We start from the raw sequence: 19,432 nt of genomic DNA on the forward strand, positions 1-19,432 counted from the left end.
ATGTCTGGCCACAGGGATCTTTTCTGAAACTGATACTCCAGCTAAGGACCACTCATGGAGATGGCCTGGAACCCCTGCACAGAGGTAGCCTATCACAGTTCAGTATCCAAGTGGCCTCCATAGTAATGGGGACAGGGACTGTCTCTGACATGAACTGATTGGCCTGCTCTTTGATCACCTCCTCCTGAGTGGGGAGTAACCTTACCAGGCCATAGAAAAAGACAATACAGCCACTCCTGATGATACCTGATAGACTAGGGTCAAAGGGAAGGGGAGGAGGACCTCCCTTTTCAGTGGAGTGGGAAAGGGACACTGGTGGGGAAGAGTGAGGGTGGGATTGGGAGGGGAGGAGGGAGGAAGGTACAGGGGGATATAATAATAAACTGTAATTAATAAAATAATTAATAAAATGAATAAACTGTAATTAATAAAAATAAAAATAAAATTTAAGAAAAGGTTTCTCTAGACTTTTCAAATGGACTTGATATAATCCATAATTCCTTAGAAGTAAAAGAGTATGGGCGGGAAGAAAACAATGACCAGAATATGTAAAAATAAATCAGAGATGGAGAGTGTGGTAGATTGAGAGACTAGCTTGCCACCACTGGCATTCAAGATGAAGGAGGACAGGCCCAAGCTAACAATTGCAAGTGAAGGTAGCCCTCAGAAGATAACCAGCAAAAACATGAGAGCTTCAGTGTCACAGTGTCACGTGCCCACAACACACAGGAACCAGCACAGAGATTGCCTCACACACTTTAGAAAGAAACACCGCCCTGCAGACACCTTGATCCCAGTTGACAGAGCGCTGAGGTCACAGATTTGTGTTGTTTTAAGCAGTTAATTCAGTGATGAATGATTTTTGTAGCATGTTCCTTTTCTCTCTCAAGTAATAAATATTTTTTTTAAAAAAAAGGTGTTCCAAACCCTTCTCTGGGCCAATATGAATCCACATTTCCCAGTTTGTAACTGGACTATCCCAGCAGATGGATTACACTAACCTTGGTATTGGTGGGCGTCAAGCTCCTCCTAGTGAACTCTTTTCATTGGCTTGCCTTGCATAGGAGTTTCCTTCATTGAATCCATACTATATACACTAGATGACATGCACTTTTGCTTAATTTCAGTATGAGCTCAAGAGACGAGCAATTTCATTCCTATTACACACATGAAAATTGGCATCAAGAGAGCCCGGGTGTTGTCAAATGGAAGAGTCCCTAGTTAGTCCCACAATGAGTCTGAGTTTTCCCCACTATAACATACCATCTCCCCTGTTTACAGATGTTTCCGAACCAGGAAAACATGACTTTTCTTCATCTTCAATCTCTAAGCACTGAGACCTCCTCATAATATCAAATTTTTTATTATCCTTTTATGTGGAATCTTTAATGGTAACCAATCAATTTTAATTCAAGCAACATGACAATCATGAGTTACCATTAAATACATTTTATGTGTTTAGGTAGTCAAGACCTGTTGCATAATTTACATGTAGTATCTCAGATTGGGACACCTTTCTTACTTCAGCTTTATACAGTTTACTTGATATAGTAATACTTTTACAACTTTTCTGAGAGGTGATAGTGTAGGATGTGTGTGTGTGTGAGAGAGAGAGAGAGAGAGAGGGAGAGAGAAAGAGAGAGAGAATGAGAGAGCGAGAGAGAGAGAGAGAGAATGAGAGAGAGAGAGAACTGGGGGGATCAAACCTGAAGTTTTGTGAATATTAGGCGAGCACTCTACCATAAAGCTGTATGTCCATCTGATCCCAAGGGCAGAGCAACACATTCAGACAACTTAGTCAAAGGAACATAGAGGAATCACTTGACCTCTGTGTGCCTACAGTCCTCATTTGTGAAAGAGAGATGCTAACAGTGCCACCTTGCGGCTATTGTAAGAATTGGATAAGATCATACTGTTGAAAACGTTCAGTCTCACTTATCAGTAAGACTGGCAAGGTTCAATGACAACTAACTCTCCATGTGCCCAAGTCTCTGTCTCTTATCAATCTGGAGGTCTTGAAATTGAGAGGTCGTTTGGATTCTGTTCCAGACATTTAAGACAAGATTGACTCTTTGAAGAAGTAAAACTTCTACGAGATTCTCTCCTAGTCAACACCACATTTCTGTTTTAATGATTTATTTCTTTATAGTTTATGTACATTGGTGTTTTGCCTGCATGTGCATTATCGTGAGGGTATAAGGCCCCCTGGATCTGGAGTTACAGACAGTTTTCAGCTGCCATGGGGTGCTGGGAATTAAACCCATGTCCTCTGAAAGAACAGCCAGTGCTCTTAACCACCATGACATCTTTCCAGCCTCCACGTACCTCTTTTAATTAAGCTCGTTTCTGCTTATTTTATCTTTGAAAACTTGGAGAAATTTTGAGATGTAGGGAAAAAATAAGCTTTCTCAGACTAACAATATGCAAAGATTGCATGGGGCATTTGGGTGGTGGGGCTAGTGTGGTAAAGCAGGTATTACTGGAAATACTATAAAAATATCAGACACCTAGTGACAAAAATTAACTGCAACTGGAACTCAAGGAACATGAAAGCTAAGATGCTTTGTCTTACAGGGGCTGGCTTATCTCATCTTAATAGGTCTGTTTCTTTCCTCCCTTTCAAAACCAGTTGCCCATTTTACCATGGTCTCACAAAGACCATCACATCTGCTAACACTACCTCAATAATAAGATCCCAGAGAAATCTATTTGCCAACTTAGTCCTCTCAGTTGATCAAATCCAGACTTCTTTGGGAGAGAAAAACAGCGAGGCCACAGAAATTATATACGACAGGGCATGGGCTATACCCATTGTCCCATCATCAGTGACTACAAGTGGAACAGGATTATACAGAACAAAAAAAATAGAAGCTCTGTTGTAAGAAAAGATGACTAGATCTTTCAAAAGGCAAGTTTCTGGTAAGACAGGGGAGAGGAAGGGAGAAAAAGAATGAAAGAAGGGACAGAGGGAAGCAGAGAGTGAGAGAGAGGAAGAGAAAAGAAAGAGGAAGAGGAAGGGAGGGGGCTGACAGGCAGGTAGGCCAAACTAGCCAACTATAAAATTACAACAAAATTTGTTTTGGTCACCTGTCCAACCTGTCAGGTATGTGCTAACTTTCTTTGATTCACACCTGTAGACCCATATCACCAATTTATTGAGTGATGGAAGAACTATTTTAACTTTCTGCTGCTGCTGTAACAAATGACACAAAAATTGTCCTGCAGCTCTGGAAGCCAGATAGTTTTCAAGAGGGTCAGGTCAAGGCGGCAATAGAGTCGCCTTCTTCTGGCAAGCTCTCAAGTACAATCTACTTCCTTGCCATTTCTGGGTGGTGGAGGTCCCCTGCATGCCTTCCTTGAAGTCCCTTTCTTCATCTTCACCTCATCTATTCGCTCCAGTCTCTTTCAATCCTATATCCCCTCTGACTTTAACCATCCATCCTCCCTCTTTTAATAAACCACTATAGTACAGTTGCATACAGATCATCCAAGATAATCTCATCTCCATATCCTTAACTCAATGACATCTGTAAAGTTTCTCTTGCCATTTAAGGCAATGTCTTTACAATCTCTGAAATTCGAGACAGGGGCGTGTTTGGCATATAGAGAGACGTTACTCGGTCTAGAGTTAGGTTGAACATGAAATATAAGACAAATGTCAGTTAGTTAACTTATGGAAGTTTTTCCTACTAGGCCCTCTTATATTTGAAGTCTTAAAGTGAACAAGAATTCCTGCATGTATATTCGCAAGTTTTCCCTTTCATCCAAGACTTGTGTCTCCTCGTAATCCCTCATAAAACCTACATTTGTGGCAGATATGAAAATGCACTTAGACAGCTAAAAAAAAAAATATGTGATTTCAGTAGCCAACTCATTCTTTTCTTGTTAAACCTTGAAAACTTGACATTTGAAAAAGAAAAGCTATGTCACAATCTTATGTTGTAAAATTTTTCTGCCAGTTTGAGAGCATAGAATTTTACAAGGTTCCACATGTCCCATAATCAAACTTTTGAGTGGGTAGTCAAGCACACACATGGGGGGAGGAAAGGAGAAACAAAGACAATAGAGACAGAGACACATAAAGAGACAGAAAGAGAAACAGAGAGAGTGCTTTCCTGGACAAAGGCAATGAGAGAGTTTTAAATTTTTTTTTACATGTTCTTTGAGAAAATGTTTAAACTGGGGAGGCAAACAATGGCCTTTCCAAGTTTAAACCATTTCAATCTCTTCAACAGATCACTGCACAAGAATGAACAAGTGCTTGCTGAATTCCTGCCTCCTGTAAGTACCTCTCGTGTCCTCCTGTTCAGGAGAAAGTCCGTACTATTAATCAGCTATGGCTGAGGTCAAACACAAAAAAAGCTCTGTGTGGTGGCCAGGTGATCACCATGTGTGCTTGGCAAGAGTCTGTCCTCACTACCCCCAGATCAGTCAACTGACTCCAGCAACTTTTGTTCCTCTCCTTCCATGCTCCAGTTTCTCTGCCTCTGTGCTCTTGATTGCTGACTCACACTGTATCCATAAACTTCTATAACACATTAAGCTGACTCTCAACATTTGCCATTGGTACAGCTCCACAGTTAGTTAGCTAAAAACATTGGTGAAGGGCAGGAGAGGCAGGGAAGAATTCTTGATCTTTACAGTGCTTGCCTTGCCAGCCTGAAGACCTGAGTTCAGTTCCCAGAAACCATATTTCTTAAAGTGGGGTGTAGTTAAATAGACTTGTAATATGAGAGCAGATGAGACAGGCACAGACTGACCTGGATTACATACAAAATCCAGGGTCAAATGGAACCCTGTCTCAAAAACAAGGGGCCTGAGGAAAGGCATCCAAAGTTTCTCTTCTGGCCTTTACAAGCATTCATGTGCACACACATACACACACACACACAGACAGACACACACAGACACAAACACACTTTCCTTCTGAATAACACACAGAATAAGTAAATAAATCTTGATAGAAAACATCTTCAGAATTTGGACATTTTAGAAAGGGAAAGGAGAGCATGTATCATATAATATGTTAACACCCCTAGTGGATCTGGATCAGTTTTATACACACACACACACACACACACACACACACACACACACACATTCATCACATATGGTAAAACTAAGATGATGAGACACGTTTTCACACACATTCACTTCCACTTATGATGCCAGTTTACTTGTAGGAAGTCTTCAACAAGAACCAGAGCTTCAGGGAGAGGATGCTGGAGCTCTCTTATAAGCCTGGTGGCAGTCACAGTTCTGAAGATTATTATTATTTTATTCTTTACCATCCAAATTGGAAACTCATTGAAAACTCCATGCAAACCTCAATGGAAAAAGTCTTGGTAGCATGAAACATTTACTTCCTTGATAGACAAAATCATAGCAGACTTCAAGGGATTTTGCATGGCTTTTGGCGCACTTAATACTGAGCACTAGGTCTTTTTTAATTAATTTATTTTTCACTGTTTACACTTTATTCACTTTGTATCTCAGCTATAGCCCTCTCCCTAATTCCCTCCTAATCCCATCCTCTTTTCCTCAGATCTTCCCATTCCCTTCCTCAAGTCTACTAATTGGGGAGGTCCTTCTCCCCTTCCCTCTGACTCTGGTCTATCAGTCTCATCAGGAGTGGCTGCATTCTCTTCCTCTATGGCCTGGTAAGGCTGCTTCTCACCTCAGGAGGAGGTGATCAAAGAACCAGCCACTGAGTTCATGTCAAAGAAAGTCCCTGTTCCCATTACTAGGGAATTCCACTTGGAGACCGAGCTGCCATGGGCTACATCTGTGCAGGGATTCTAGATTATTTCCATGCATGGTCCTTGGTTGGACTATCAGTCTCAGAAAACACCCCTCTGCCCAAATCTCTTGGTTCTGTTACTCAACTTGTATAGCTCCTGTCCCCTCCAGGTCTTTCTAACAACCCCCTTTTTCATAAGTTTCCTTGCACTCTGCCAAAAGTTGGGCTATGAGTCTCTGCTTTGATACCTTGCTGGGTAGAATCTTCCAGAGGCCCTTTGTGGTAGGTTCCTGTCCTATTGCCAAGCAAAGACATTGTAGTCAGAACAAAACAACAGCCTACAGGCTGGAAAAGGGCCTTCACTAACCCCTCAAGAAGTTAAAAAGCAAATCAAGTAATCCAATTAAAAATGGGGTACAGAGCTAAACAGAGAATTCTCAATAGAGGATTATAGACTGGCAGAGAAACACTTAAAGAAATGTTCAACATCTTTAGTCATCAGGGAAATGCAAATCAAAACTACCTTGAGATTTCACCTCCACCCATCAGAATGGCTAAGATAAAAAACTCAAGTGACAATACATGCTGGTGAGGATGTAGAGAAAGAGGAAGCCTCCTCCATTGCTGGTGGGAATGTAAACTTGTACAACCACTTTAGAAATCATTCTGGTGCTTTCTCAGACAATTAGGAATAGAACTTCCTCAAGACCCAGCTATACCACTCCTAGGTATATATCCAAAATATGCTCAAGTATACAAGGACATCTGCTCAACCATGTTCATTGCAGCTTTATTCGTAATAGCCAGAATCTGGAATCAACCCAGATGCCCCTCAGTTGAGGAATGGATACAGAAATAGTGGTACTTTTACACAATCGAATAATATTCATCAATTAAAAACAAGGAAATCATGAAAATTGCAGGCAAATGGTGGGAACTAGGAACGATCATCCTGAGTGAGGTATCCCAGAAGGAGAAAGACACACATGTTATATACTCACTTAGAAGTGGATATTAGAAATATAGCATATGATAAATATGCTAAAAACTATACACCTAAAGAAGCTAAGTAAGAAGGACCCTTGGAAAGATGACCAATTATAATTCAGAAAGGCAAATGGGATGGACATAAGAAGAGGGAGAAAATAGGGAAGAGGAGAGGAGCACTAGGATTTTGATGTTAGACAAGGATCAGTCCTAACCAAATTTGTTATTTTGGAAATTTTGCATATAGCTTTATGCCCATAGCCCAAGTTAGGGGGGCCTCTTACTCATGGTCCTAATCGGAACATGGCAGTGCAAGAGAACCACTCTGTTTGGTCTAACAACTGACACATACTACATACTCAATAAAAAGATCATCACTGTACTCAGTGTTTTTATGACTGTTATTGACCTAAATAAATTAAGGAACTATTTACTGAATGCCTCCTTGGAAGGGAATAGAACTAGATTACAGGGCTCTTCCAGACAGAACTATCTGTCCTTCACACTATAAGCAATTCAAGGGATTCCCTTCTATCCCTGTTGTGAGTATACAGCACAGTTATCTAGGCATAAGACAAACCCAGTATACTCTGACTGGAATTGAATGAAGAATGCTCACAACACTAATAGTGAAGAGTGGGAGAGATAGCCTATGAGATTTTCAAAGTTTTATGAGATGATAAATGATAGCTAATAGATGGTAGATAGATAGATAATAGCTATATAGATGAAAGACTGATAACCAAAAATGATAGATTGATTTATAGATAATAGATGAATATGTAGATGATAGATTGCTTGGAAGATGATAGATAGATGATAGACAAATAGATAATAAGTGATTGATGGATAATGGATAGATAATAGATGGAGAGAGAGAGTTAGATATCTTCTGTCTCAGAACAGATGAAGATTTAGAGCAAAGGAAGCATTTGTGCTCAGCCTTGGAAAGGTGTAACTAAGGATTAAGGCAAGGCCATTCTAAGAATGAAGGAAATTCCTTAAACTGTGGAAGGTAATAGTGTTTTTAATAAGTGGTGACTTGTGTGTTTAGGAAATTGCATACTCATACACAAAGGCCATAGTGGCTGAGAAGTTATTAAAACTCAGTGAAATAGAACCTATGACAACGCAAAAAGAGGAAAGCTACTTATGAAGACTTGACAGACTGAAATGTGTTTTTTCAATCTTTCTCTGGTTTTGCAGGAGATGACCCAGCCTACTGTGAGTTAGACCAAGTTTTAGGAAAGTTGACATGGTAGTATTACTAGGAAAGACAAGAGGACAAAAGGGGGAGAGAGCAGGCAGATCTGTCCTTGAGTCAAAAAGCCTTGTTGAGAATAATAAACAGTTGAGGGCTGGGAGGATGCTGAGCAAGGGAGAAGGCTAGTAGCTGCAAAGGCAATAATGAGAGTCTACTGCAAGTGGCAACCAGTAAGAGGAAGAAGCAAGACACTGAGCTTATTTGGAGTCAATTGTCAGGTATCACAGTACAAAGAAAAAAGAAGATAGAGGGGTTGGGTCAGCAAGATAGAAAATTATATTCACCTTTGAACCAAACAATATGTCACTTCTTGTTCAAAGCCAAAAATAAAAATAATCAATCGCGTGCAACAGCCTCTGTTTTGGTTAATCTCCTGAATTCAGCAATGGGCCTACTTATCTTAGGTTGCCCCTATTCATGGGGGAGGGGAGTGCTACCCTAAAGTCTAGAGCTTCTTGTAAGCCTCTGTGTTGTGCATACATTTCACGAAAAAGAGACCACCCAGCCTTGTTTGAGACAACCACTGCAAGGCAGGCACTAGCAGCATGGGATTTTCCTGTAAGGGTTGATGTAGCTTGTTCATGTGAATCCTACAGCATCATAAAGGCTGTGGGAGCTTGGAAAGTTTGGGCATGTAGGAAGAGGAGCCACTCTTAGGTCATATGATTGTCCATCCTGTATTTAGAAGGTGCTCCCTAAATTTTACACTCATTTCATTTCACTTCATTTGCTTTATCTAGTACTTCTAAAAGTTTTATGAACTCTTTTCCAGAACTAAGTAATAATAAAGAGTGTGAATTTAGGAGCCATATGTTGTAGAATATGGGGTTGGCAAACTTTTCCTGCAAAGAACCAGATCATTAATATTTTGGGCTTTGAAGGCCATATGGTCTCCACCCAACTACTCACTTTTGCCATTGCAGTAGGGTAGTAATCATAGATGGTGTGTAATGAATGGTCATGGCTGTGTTCCAGTAAAACTTTATTTACAAAAACAGGTGGTGGGCCAGATTTGGTCCCTAGGCCAGGTTTCCAAGCCTATTTGTATATAAAGTGTAACTATATCTTAAGTTTAGATTTCATATCTATTTACCAAATGTGTGGACTTGGACATGCCCAGCTATAAAATATGATTGTGGTGTCTTCTTTATTAGTGTGTTAAAATGTCTAAGTAAAGCACTCAGTAGAGAAATGAATGTTTCTTTTATTTTTGTATTATAAGAATAGTTAGAAGGACAAAATTATTCCGTGTAATTTTTAGTAATTATCTGGAGTGTAAACTTTTATAGTATTCCTTTCTATTCGTGGAGAAACTGAGTCACTGCATGATGCCAAGAAAAAACTGTTACATATAGTATACCATGTAGCCGATGCTACCTAGTTCATCTCAACTAAATGAGCTCTAGAGTCATGAAACTAACCTCTATATTGACACTGGGAGATCAGTGCAGCTGAAATCCCTTAACCTTTCAGGTTCTTCGGGGTTTTCCTGATTTCTCATGGATGATACAACTTAAAAAAAATTGTTTAATACAGCAGATTTTGGAAACTGACCTTCACTGAGAAAATATCTTACATAAATAAAACCCTTATTCCAGCTTCCTTCATACCCACATATCCCTCATTCGTCCAAAGAGGAGCTCAGCTGCCCAGGAAAACCAAAATATTACTGAGAAAGCTGTTGCAAACCCATTTCAAAAATTTTTCCTATAATCACTCTGAAAACTTGCAATTTCAAAGCTACCCTGTGGAACAGCATGCTGGATTAATTATGCCAGACTGCAGCAATAACCTTGAATTAAAGCCGCAACCTTCTATTTTTAAGAAACACTTGCCTTTCTGGTTGACGAAACCTGTCGTCCCATCAGGTAACAGACGTGACCAGGAAAGAGAGAAGCGGTAATGAGTCAATCCAAGCTGTTTGATACATTTCAAATCTTCTTCCCACAGAGTGTAGCTGCCACAAGCTACATCGCCGGTCTGGTTCTCAAACACTCGCTCGCCTCCCTGATGGGTGAATGTGTCCCAGACACAAGGGCCTCTTCCATCTGCATCCCAGCCTCCTGAGAAGAGGAAGGAAATGAAACGGGTACAGGCTTGACATTAAGAGGCATACGTGGAATGCAAATATTTGTCACCAAAAGAACGTACCTCATTAACTCAATGTACCATATTTATAACTTTAAAATGTGCCTTTAAAATAACATGCATGAATGGGTTATGTGTTTAACTGTCCTTGATCCCTGAAGCTGACTAGTAGCAAATGAAAACGTATTGCATAGTGCTGTGGCATAGCAAGCTTTCATGGTTCATTATCCAAAGGGCTCTCGGGAGGTAAACAGAGGCAGTCCTCAGCTTATGAATGTTGGAGTGGCAAGCACTGCTGCCTTGAAAACATTACTCCTGGTGGTGACTAACAATCTTGTCCTATCCTATCAGTCTGAAGACCATACCTCTGCTGGCTACATTTGAATCCCTGCTCTGTTTCCCTAAGAGGGAGTTCTTTAATGGTCCAGCCTGTTCTTTGTGGGAAGACGAAAAGAGTTTTCACTGTTGATACTGTATTTGAAACGCCTTTGTTTGTACTTGTATACATTCAACAGATGTTTTGCATCAAGTACCATGCCTAGTGAAGGAGATACTTGGGAAGACTACACTCTCCACACTGCTGAGGAACTTACCAATTTCAATTACCAGTTGTAAAACTGCCAATTTATGTGCAGATGGCAGAGGAGGAGAACTCCCCCTTTCAGTGGACTAGAGAAAGGGGATAGAGGGGGAAAAGGAGAGAGGGTGGGACTGGGAGGAATTGAGGGAAGGGACTTCAATAGAGATAAATAATAAACTGAAAAAAATTAAAATTTTAAAATGTTATTTTTAACAATTTGTTATAGCACAAATAGTTGGTTTTATTTAAGGAATAACTGTATGTATTCATATGTAGTATAATCGTTAATGGAAAATATTTGGGTGACACTTTTTCCCTTTCTGTGATGACTTTCTCTTTCCTATTATGACTGTATAGAATTTTGTCCACCACAAAAAAATCTACACAGCTGTTTTTGTTGTTCTATGATAGTAAATACTATATATCTATTTTCTAAAACGAATGTTTTTCACCATAAAAAAACACCAGTGTAAAGGACATGGCCTTCAAAGAAATGCAGGAAAGACAAATGAAAAAGTATTATCCAGTTGTTAGCTAAAGTCAGAGGATGTTTCTTTCTGCTTGGTAATTTCATAAACTTAAAACTGATATAAACTAGGAACTCTATGGATTTAAGAACATACATAGCAGGGCTGTTAAGTTTTGTATATTTAAAGGTATGTGAAGCAAGCTATAAAGCCCGGATCTAGCAGTATGATCTAGGAATGGTAGATTTAGGCTTGTTCTTACATTTGAAGGGAAAAGTGCAGTGGAATTACAGTGAAATGCAAGGGTCTTCAAGGTTATTTCCTAGGTGCTTCTCCCTAATTAAGATAACAATCAATAAATGGGACCTCATGAAACTGAAAAGCTTCTCTAAAGCAAAAGACACTGTCATCAGAACAAAACGACAGCCTACAGACTGGAAAAGCATCTTCAGCAACCCTATATCTGACAGAGGGCTGATATCCAGAATATATAAAAAACTAAAGAAGTTAAAAAGCAATAAATCAGTTCACATCAAAAGTGGCTGCATTGTCCTCTACTGTGGCCTGGTAAGGCTTCTCCCCCCACAGGGGGAGGTGATCAAAGAGCAGGCCAATCAGATTATGTCAGAGGCAGTCCCTCTTCCCATTACTATGTAACCCACTTGGGCACTGAACTGCCATGGGCTACATCTGTGCATGGGTTCTGGGTTATCTCCATGAATAGTCCTTGGTTGGAGTATGAGTCTCTGGGAAGTTCCCTGTGTTCAAATTTCCTTGTTCTGTTGCTCTCCTTGTGGAGACCCTGTCCTCTCCAGCTCTTACTATTTCCCAGTTCTTACATAAAATTCCATTCACTCTGCCCAACACTTGCCCATCAGGCTCAGCATCTGCTTTGATAGTCTGAGAAGAGGAGAACCTCCCCTATCAGTGGGCTTGGGGAGTGGCATGCATGCAGAAAGGGGAGGGAGGGTGGGATAGGGAGGGGAGGAGGGAGGGGCTTATGGGGGGATACAAAATGAACAAAGTGTAATTAAAATGTCTTGATCTTTATTGCCTGCCCTTTGCCCCTTTTGTGCAAATAAATCTCCTTTGGGCTGAGAACTTGGTCTTGGGGTTGACAAGCCGATACCAATCCTTTCATGGTCATTAAAGAAGAAGTGAAGATACACACCATCTCTAGAAGTTGCCAAGATCAATATGAGCAAGATGTTGACTGTCATAAGTTTCACCATTTAGATTAATAAAAATACTGTGTTTATGTTTAGGACCAAGAGGCACTGATTTTTATTTCATTATAATATTGTGGATTGAGTCACTGGCATCAGAACTTATACCATTATTTTGGCAAGATAAAGTAAAATGTGGTCCCACTTCATTCTGCAGTTGTCTATGGTGTGGGGTAAATTAACTCTGCTGATAAAGTCTAGGGCCAGAGAGCCCCAGAAATGACTCTGATTCTTTTTTTTTTTTAATAGACATTTGTATCCACCCACTAAATCACTGGCTTTGCCAATTCACCAAAGACTCCAAATGTGTAAAGAAAATCTGCATAAGAAAAGTCCCCTTTCCTATAAAACTAAGGTATTCACATGCAAAAATATTATCAGGAAAGTGCTTCCAAATGAAAAAATGTTTAATTATTTTTTTATTTTTTTACATTAATTACATTTATTCACTTTGTAACCCTTTCCCTCATCACCTCCCAATCCCATCCTCCCTCACTCATCTCCTCCTTGCCCCTCTCTAAGTCCACTGATGGGGAAGGTCCTTCTCCCCTTCCATCTGACCCTAGCATTTCAGGTCTCATCAGGACTGGCTGCAATGTCCTCTTCTGTGGCCTGGCAAGACTGCTTCTCCCTCAGTGGGTGTGGTCAAAGAGCCCGCCACTGAGTTCATGTCAGAGACAGTCCCTGTTCCCCTTACTATGGAACCCACTTGGATACTGAGCTGCCATGGGCTACAACTGAGCAGGGGTTCTAGGTTATATCCATGAACGAACCTTGGTCCTTGGTTGGAGAAACAGTCTCAGAAAAGATCCCTGTGCCCAGATATTTTGGTTGCTCTCTTTGTGGAGCTCCTGTCCTCTCCAGGTCTTACTAACTCCCCTTCTTTTCAAATGAAAATTTTAAAAGGGGTCTTTTAACATGAATTATCTCATTGTTTGTGTATCAAATAAAGAATAATTGTGTAAATAATGAAAAAAGAGGAAATGAACAAATCCCTGAAAGAAATCTATGAACACACAAACAGTAGAAAGAAATTAATGAAATAGCTCAAGACTTGAAAGTGTAATAGAACCAATATAGAAAATCCAAACTGAGGGAAATATGAAAATGAAAAATTTAGGACTAACTTGTTCATACTGATATTGGCAAACTTCACCAACACAGTATAAGGGATACAAGAGAGAATCTCAGGTAGTGAAGACATAATTAAAGAAATGGATACCTCAATCAAAGAAAATGTTAACTCTAAAAAGATCCTGACACAGCACATTCAGGAAATCTGGGGCACTATTAAAAGACCAAATCTAAAATAATTTGACTAGAGGAAAGAGATGAAACCCAGGACAAAGGGACAGAAAATACTTTCAACAATACCATAGAAGAAAATTTCTCTAACCTAATAAGAAGATGCCTACAAAGGTCCAATCAGAAAAAAAAAATACCTCGTATCACATAATAATCAATACACTAAATGTGCAGAACAAAGAAAAATATTAAAAGCTACTAGGGAAAAGGATCAAGCAATGAAAAGTCAGGCCTATAACACCTGACTTCTCAATGAAGACTTAAAAAGCCAGAAGAGTCTGGACAGATGTTCTACAAACTTTAAGAGATCACAGACATCAGCCTGGAATAGTACATGCATCAAAACATTCAATCACTATAGATAAAAAGAATAAGAAATTTCACAATAAAACCAAATTTAAGCAGTATCTACTGATACAGCTCTTACAGAAAGTGCTAGAGAGAAAACTTCAACATAAGGAAGTCAACCACAGCCAAGAAAACACAGGAATAAATCATTTCAGACATGCAAATTAAAAGAGAGAAAACCTGCACACACACATACGTGCATGCACACACAAACAAACACACACACATATATACACACAGTTGCACCATAAACAAAATAACTGACCGAAATAAACAAACACTATTCACTGATATCTCTCAACATCAGTGGGTTCAATTCCTGAACAAAAAGATACAAACAACAAAATGTATATGAAAACAGAATACATCCTTCTGCTGCATCTCAGAGAAACACTGTAACATCAAGGATTTACATCACCTCAGGGTAAAAGTATGGAAAAAGATATTCCAAGAAAATGAACCAAGGAAGGTGATGCCTCCATTTTAATATCTCATAAAATAGACTTCAATCCAAAAATAATTGGAAAGGATAAGGAAGGATGCTATATACTTACCAAAGAAAAAATCCACCAAGAGGACATTTCGATTCTTAACATCATATGTAAAACTCAAGAGCATCTTAAGTCTATAAAAGTAATATTACTAAAACTGAACTTGCATGGTGACCCTCACACATTGATAGTGGGAGACATCAGTACCAAACTCTCACCAAAGACAACTCATCCAGACAAAAAACTAAACAGAAATGCACAAGATAATATGAAAAATAAAATGGACCTAACATATTTACAGAACATTTCACCCCAACACAAAAGAATAAACCTTCTTCTCATGGAAATTTCTCTCCTCTGGTCACCTATGATACAAAGAACACAGAGGGCCAGGGTAATTTTTTTAACATGCTTGCTTGCTTTGCTTTGAGATCTTGTCCCACGCAAAGTCTACATTTTCCTGATTCATCTGTCTCTCCAGTAATAAGAATGATATATGGCAATACCATGTGCTAGGTAAAATGCTTTCCACATGTCAACCTTCACACAAAATAGAAATGTTGATATTTACTGCTTTATTGCTTCAAGGATGTGCAGAAGTCATCCTCATATTTGTATGCATTAAATTTAGTTTAAGCATGAAAATATGCCTGAAATCCAACTATTGCCACTATAAGCTTGCAAAAGAAAATGCTTAATTTTAAAACCAACATCCTTTAAGCCTATTACGCCATTTTGTGTGAAACTCCAAAGCGGTGGTTATTAATCATTACTTGATTCTAAAAGCAGAACTTGGCAACCCAAGATGACCCTGAAGGACAAATGTGATCAGAGTCACAGGACCAAGCACCGTAACACACAGAACACACTTCTCTATCATATTATAAGAGGATGGACGGTTCTAGAAGGGATGTTTCTAAAAGTAAGGTAAATAAAATTGATAAAGTATGTAATGTGTTTGAAAATAATGAGATGCAATCAGCATTTCTGTCGGGTAGGGAAGAAATGAATTACTGAAAGGATTGCACAAAAGGAAGCTAACAGGAACAGGAGAGAATAATCAACTCTCAGACAAGGCAAAAAACTATTTTTAAAATGTAACCATAGAGCATTAGAGACTCAGCTTGCACAGTGATGTAAAAATGGAGCAACAATTTAAACAAAATTTGTTCTTTAATCAAATTAGAAAAACAGAGATGTTGGCTTTGTGAGTGTAATATAGTGAGCTTGCAAATAAACCAGCAAACAAAACCCATCTTGTGTAATAAGAAGTTAATGTTGTACAATCAACTAAAAATTAAGTAATAGTTATAAATGTGTCATTAAGGAACATAGATGTAAATACTACTAAAATAAGCAATGAAAAAAAAATTGAAATGCACAGGCCTTGGGCCACAGATGAGAACAAGAAGAAGCGGTATAAAAACCCTTTTCTTGTGGAGCAGCTGTCAGTCCTCACTGCACCAGGCAGTGCTAGGTGCACACAGTACAGAGATAAAAACAAAAGGTTAAACTGGAGAAACGAAGATAGCGACCTAAGGAGACAAATTAGAAGGATATGTCTCCGTTGATGAATACTGTTTGTAGTTCAGAATGCTGTGGCACCTCTAGAAGGCAAAGCTAATGTAAAAACGGGCTTCTGGGTCCCCCAACAACTGGAGTGCTACCGATAGTTAGTGGCAGAGGCAATAAAGAGGCCTGCGAAAATAAAGTAGGTACCATAAACTTGAGCATAGCTAGGTATGATGCCAACAGCACCTTCATGAGGAAACACTTCTCTAAATAGGAAAATATTAAAGGAAAAAATAGAGAGAGAGAAAGGAATCTATGGCATCTGAAAACATAAGAGAAGAAACTCCCAAGCAAAGTTGAAGCAATGGTAGTGAATAAACTATAATTTTGATAAATAGTTCAGCTTTAACAAAGGTAAACATTAAGAGAAAATATACCAAATACAGACAAAAATAAAGTAGGTTAACTAACATTAAGACTATCTAATAACAAATACAAAGGCCACTAAGTTTATTATATCGTGATGTTTGGTATGAGTTATACAGTCCATCAAAACAACACAGAAGGCAAGAACTTCCAGGCATCGAACAACAGAACCTTGAAATGCAGTGATATTTTGAGAATTCCAGTAACACACATGAGGGTCTTACAAAAACCACTGAAGACTTGATTATGTTATTCTTTGTGGTTTTTACCTGTGTGTATGTGTGTGTGTGTGTCTAAGCCTGCATGAGTGCATGCATGGGTATGGGTGTCAGGAGCGTATACATGAAAATTGTATACATGATATCAAACTGGTATGCAACAAGCTATTTTCAAATAAGAGTCACAGATGATAACAAGCAAAGAGAACTGAACAAAGGAAGTGTAAAAGTAAGGAAAACAAGTAAAAATAGTAAGTCCGTATACCACCTTCTTTGACAGCACCTTCTTCCACTCCGAGCAGTAAATAGAACACTATTTAACATCACAGCGTTACAGCTATTTAAAGTTCTAGCTAAACCATGCATTAAATAAGGGGAGGAGGTCCTCTCCTATCAGGAGAAGGGCATAGAGGGATAAGAGAGAGGGCAGGTAGGACTGGGAGGAGATGAGGGAGGGGACGGCAGGGGCATACAAAGTGAATAGATTGTAATCAATCAATAAATAAATAAATAAAATTAAAAAATAAACTAAGACAAATGCTTTCAAAGGAAATGTAACCAGAAACTGTCTTAAGCAAATGTGTAAAAGCTTGAAAACCAATGACTGTGGAGAGATATCTGCGTTAGTATGAAGTTTCTGGTGACTGACACCTGTAACCTCAGCACTGGGGAGGCTGAGGCAGGGGCATGGCAAGGATTTCTGGCCGAGCTTGGGCTACACCACTGGGTACAAGTTTCAGGCAGAACTACATAGAAAGACTTTGTCTCAAAAGTAAATACAGTCTGGGGTGATGACTGCGTGGGTAAGAAGAGCTCTTGTTACACAGAGTATCAGGGTGTCAGGCCCTGAGCTCACATCCAGGGATCCGTGTGAAAAAGCAAACTTACCAGCCAGCTTAGGTGAAAAAAAAAAATGTTGCTGGTTCAGTGAGAGATGTTTTCTCAGTAAGGTGGAGAGTGACAGAGCAGGACACCCAAGGCCCACCGCTGGCTGACTCACCCTGTACACACAGGCATATGCACCCCCCAAACAGGCATACAAATAAACCACACATATACTGTACATGCACACAAATCATGTAAGTAAGATGGAGTTCTCTCCGATTGGAGAGCTTAGTCTGCAGATTTTTAGAAGTTGCTACTTTGAAGGAGAAATAGGGTTTGTCTGTGTCTCACACTGTTGCTGGGAGATTCCAAGACACCACGCCACACTTGCTCAATCAACCCACCATTTTTTTAATATAATTTTATTTATGTATTTATTTATTACAGTTTATTCACTGTGCAGCCCTCTCCCTTGTCTCCTCCTACTCTCACTCACCTTCCCTCTTCTCCTCCCATGCCCCTCCCCAAGTCCACTGCTAGGAGAGGTCCTCCTCCCCTTCCATGTGACCTTAGCCTATCAGGTCTCATCAAGGTTGGCTGTATCATTTTCCTCTGTGGCCTGGTAAGGCTGCATCCCCCAGGAGGAGGTGATCAAAGAGCCAGCCACTGAGCTCATGTCTGAGACAGCCCCTGTTCCCATTACTAACTAGGTAACCCACTTGAAAACTGAACAGCCAATGGGCTTCCTTTGAACAGGTCAACCCAGCAATTCAAGAACCTTAATAAACAAGAGTTTTTCTAGACAAGCAGTACCTGTCAAGGTGTTTTTGCTATGAAATGAAGTTATTCAGTCTTCCCAAGAGCAGACACTAGCATGCGAGCAGAAATCAATTTGCTCCTGAAAGATACAAACTCAGTCATCATTGTTTCATGTCATTGTGGAACCAAACAGATTGGGAAGGGTGCCATTCAGTTTTGTCCTTAAGCTTATATCTCTGAAGTACAGATAACCAACTACAAAACAAGCCTTACATCATAAAATATAATGTCCCAAACTTTTCTCAAATATTTTGTAAGCAAAGATTGGATGAGGAGACTATGCATCTAAGATGTCTTTTCCCTTCTATGAGCCCAAGACACACATACAAGCACAGATATGCACATAGCTGTAACCAAAGACTATTTACAATGTTCTTAGTTTTAAAAAATACTATCACTAAAATTGATGAAATTAAGATAGGTGTTAGTGAGCTCAGAGATTGGGTTAGTAATTGGTAGGCTAGTAAATTAAAGGTAGTGTAAATTAGACAGTTTAATGTGCTTTCTTCCCTCCTATTTTTCACTCTTATTTGTTCTTCTACTTAACAGTAACTGCAGGAAACTTGTAAATAAATTTTCTTTTATTGAACTGAGATAAGCTTTTAGAAAGAGGAACGATACAAAGAATAACTGAGTATCTCATTGAGAAACATGGATGTAAAGAATCCCATCCCCCAAAGCAGATGACCAAATGCAAAGTCAAGAGCAGCAATAAGAGAACTGCTGTGTCAGACCCACTTGCAAACATTCAAAAAGAAGGCCGTCAGTTCCTTGACTGATTCCATGCACATCAAGATTAGAGATGATGATGGTGTTTGGGAAGTGGTTCTCTTGAAGGGAATTCCATCGCAGTCATGGGAGCATGCCATGAGCCCAGTGTCTAAAAGAAGTCAGGCAAATGGTTAACAATCCTCTACTTCAAAAGGCAACATTTATACACCCAAATGGTATTCCTTCAAAATGTGTGTATTGAAATCTTAATCCTCCATAGCTTAACATATGCCTGTATGTGAAGGTAAGGCTCGGAAGGAGTTAATTACTTAAAATAAGGTCAATGAATTGTGAAAAGGTTGTGTGGGGACAGAGTAAATAGAACCATCTGCCAGCCAAGCAGGAAGCATCAGGTAAAAGCAAAT

The 19,432-nt window shown here is 39.4% G+C and overlaps 1 protein-coding gene across 9 annotated transcripts in view; it reads right to left on the reverse strand.

The window, feature by feature from the left end:
- The window catches only part of LOC110555025 (cytosolic beta-glucosidase), a 127,427-nt gene that overhangs the window by 82,539 nt on the left and 25,456 nt on the right, over window positions 1-19,432 (reverse strand). For 8 of the 9 annotated variants that reach the window (XM_060365326.1, XM_060365324.1, XM_060365323.1 and 5 more), the window contains exon 2: window positions 9,827-10,054. The exons of the other annotated variant lie outside the window; for it this stretch is intronic. In XM_060365326.1, the coding sequence (XP_060221309.1) occupies window positions 9,827-10,054 (228 nt within the window). The remainder of the gene's footprint in view (window positions 1-9,826; window positions 10,055-19,432) is intronic. 9 annotated transcript variants of the gene reach the window in all.

Source organism: Meriones unguiculatus, chromosome 12, assembly GCF_030254825.1.
Source record: "Meriones unguiculatus strain TT.TT164.6M chromosome 12, Bangor_MerUng_6.1, whole genome shotgun sequence".
Classification (NCBI taxonomy): domain Eukaryota; kingdom Metazoa; phylum Chordata; class Mammalia; order Rodentia; family Muridae; genus Meriones; species Meriones unguiculatus.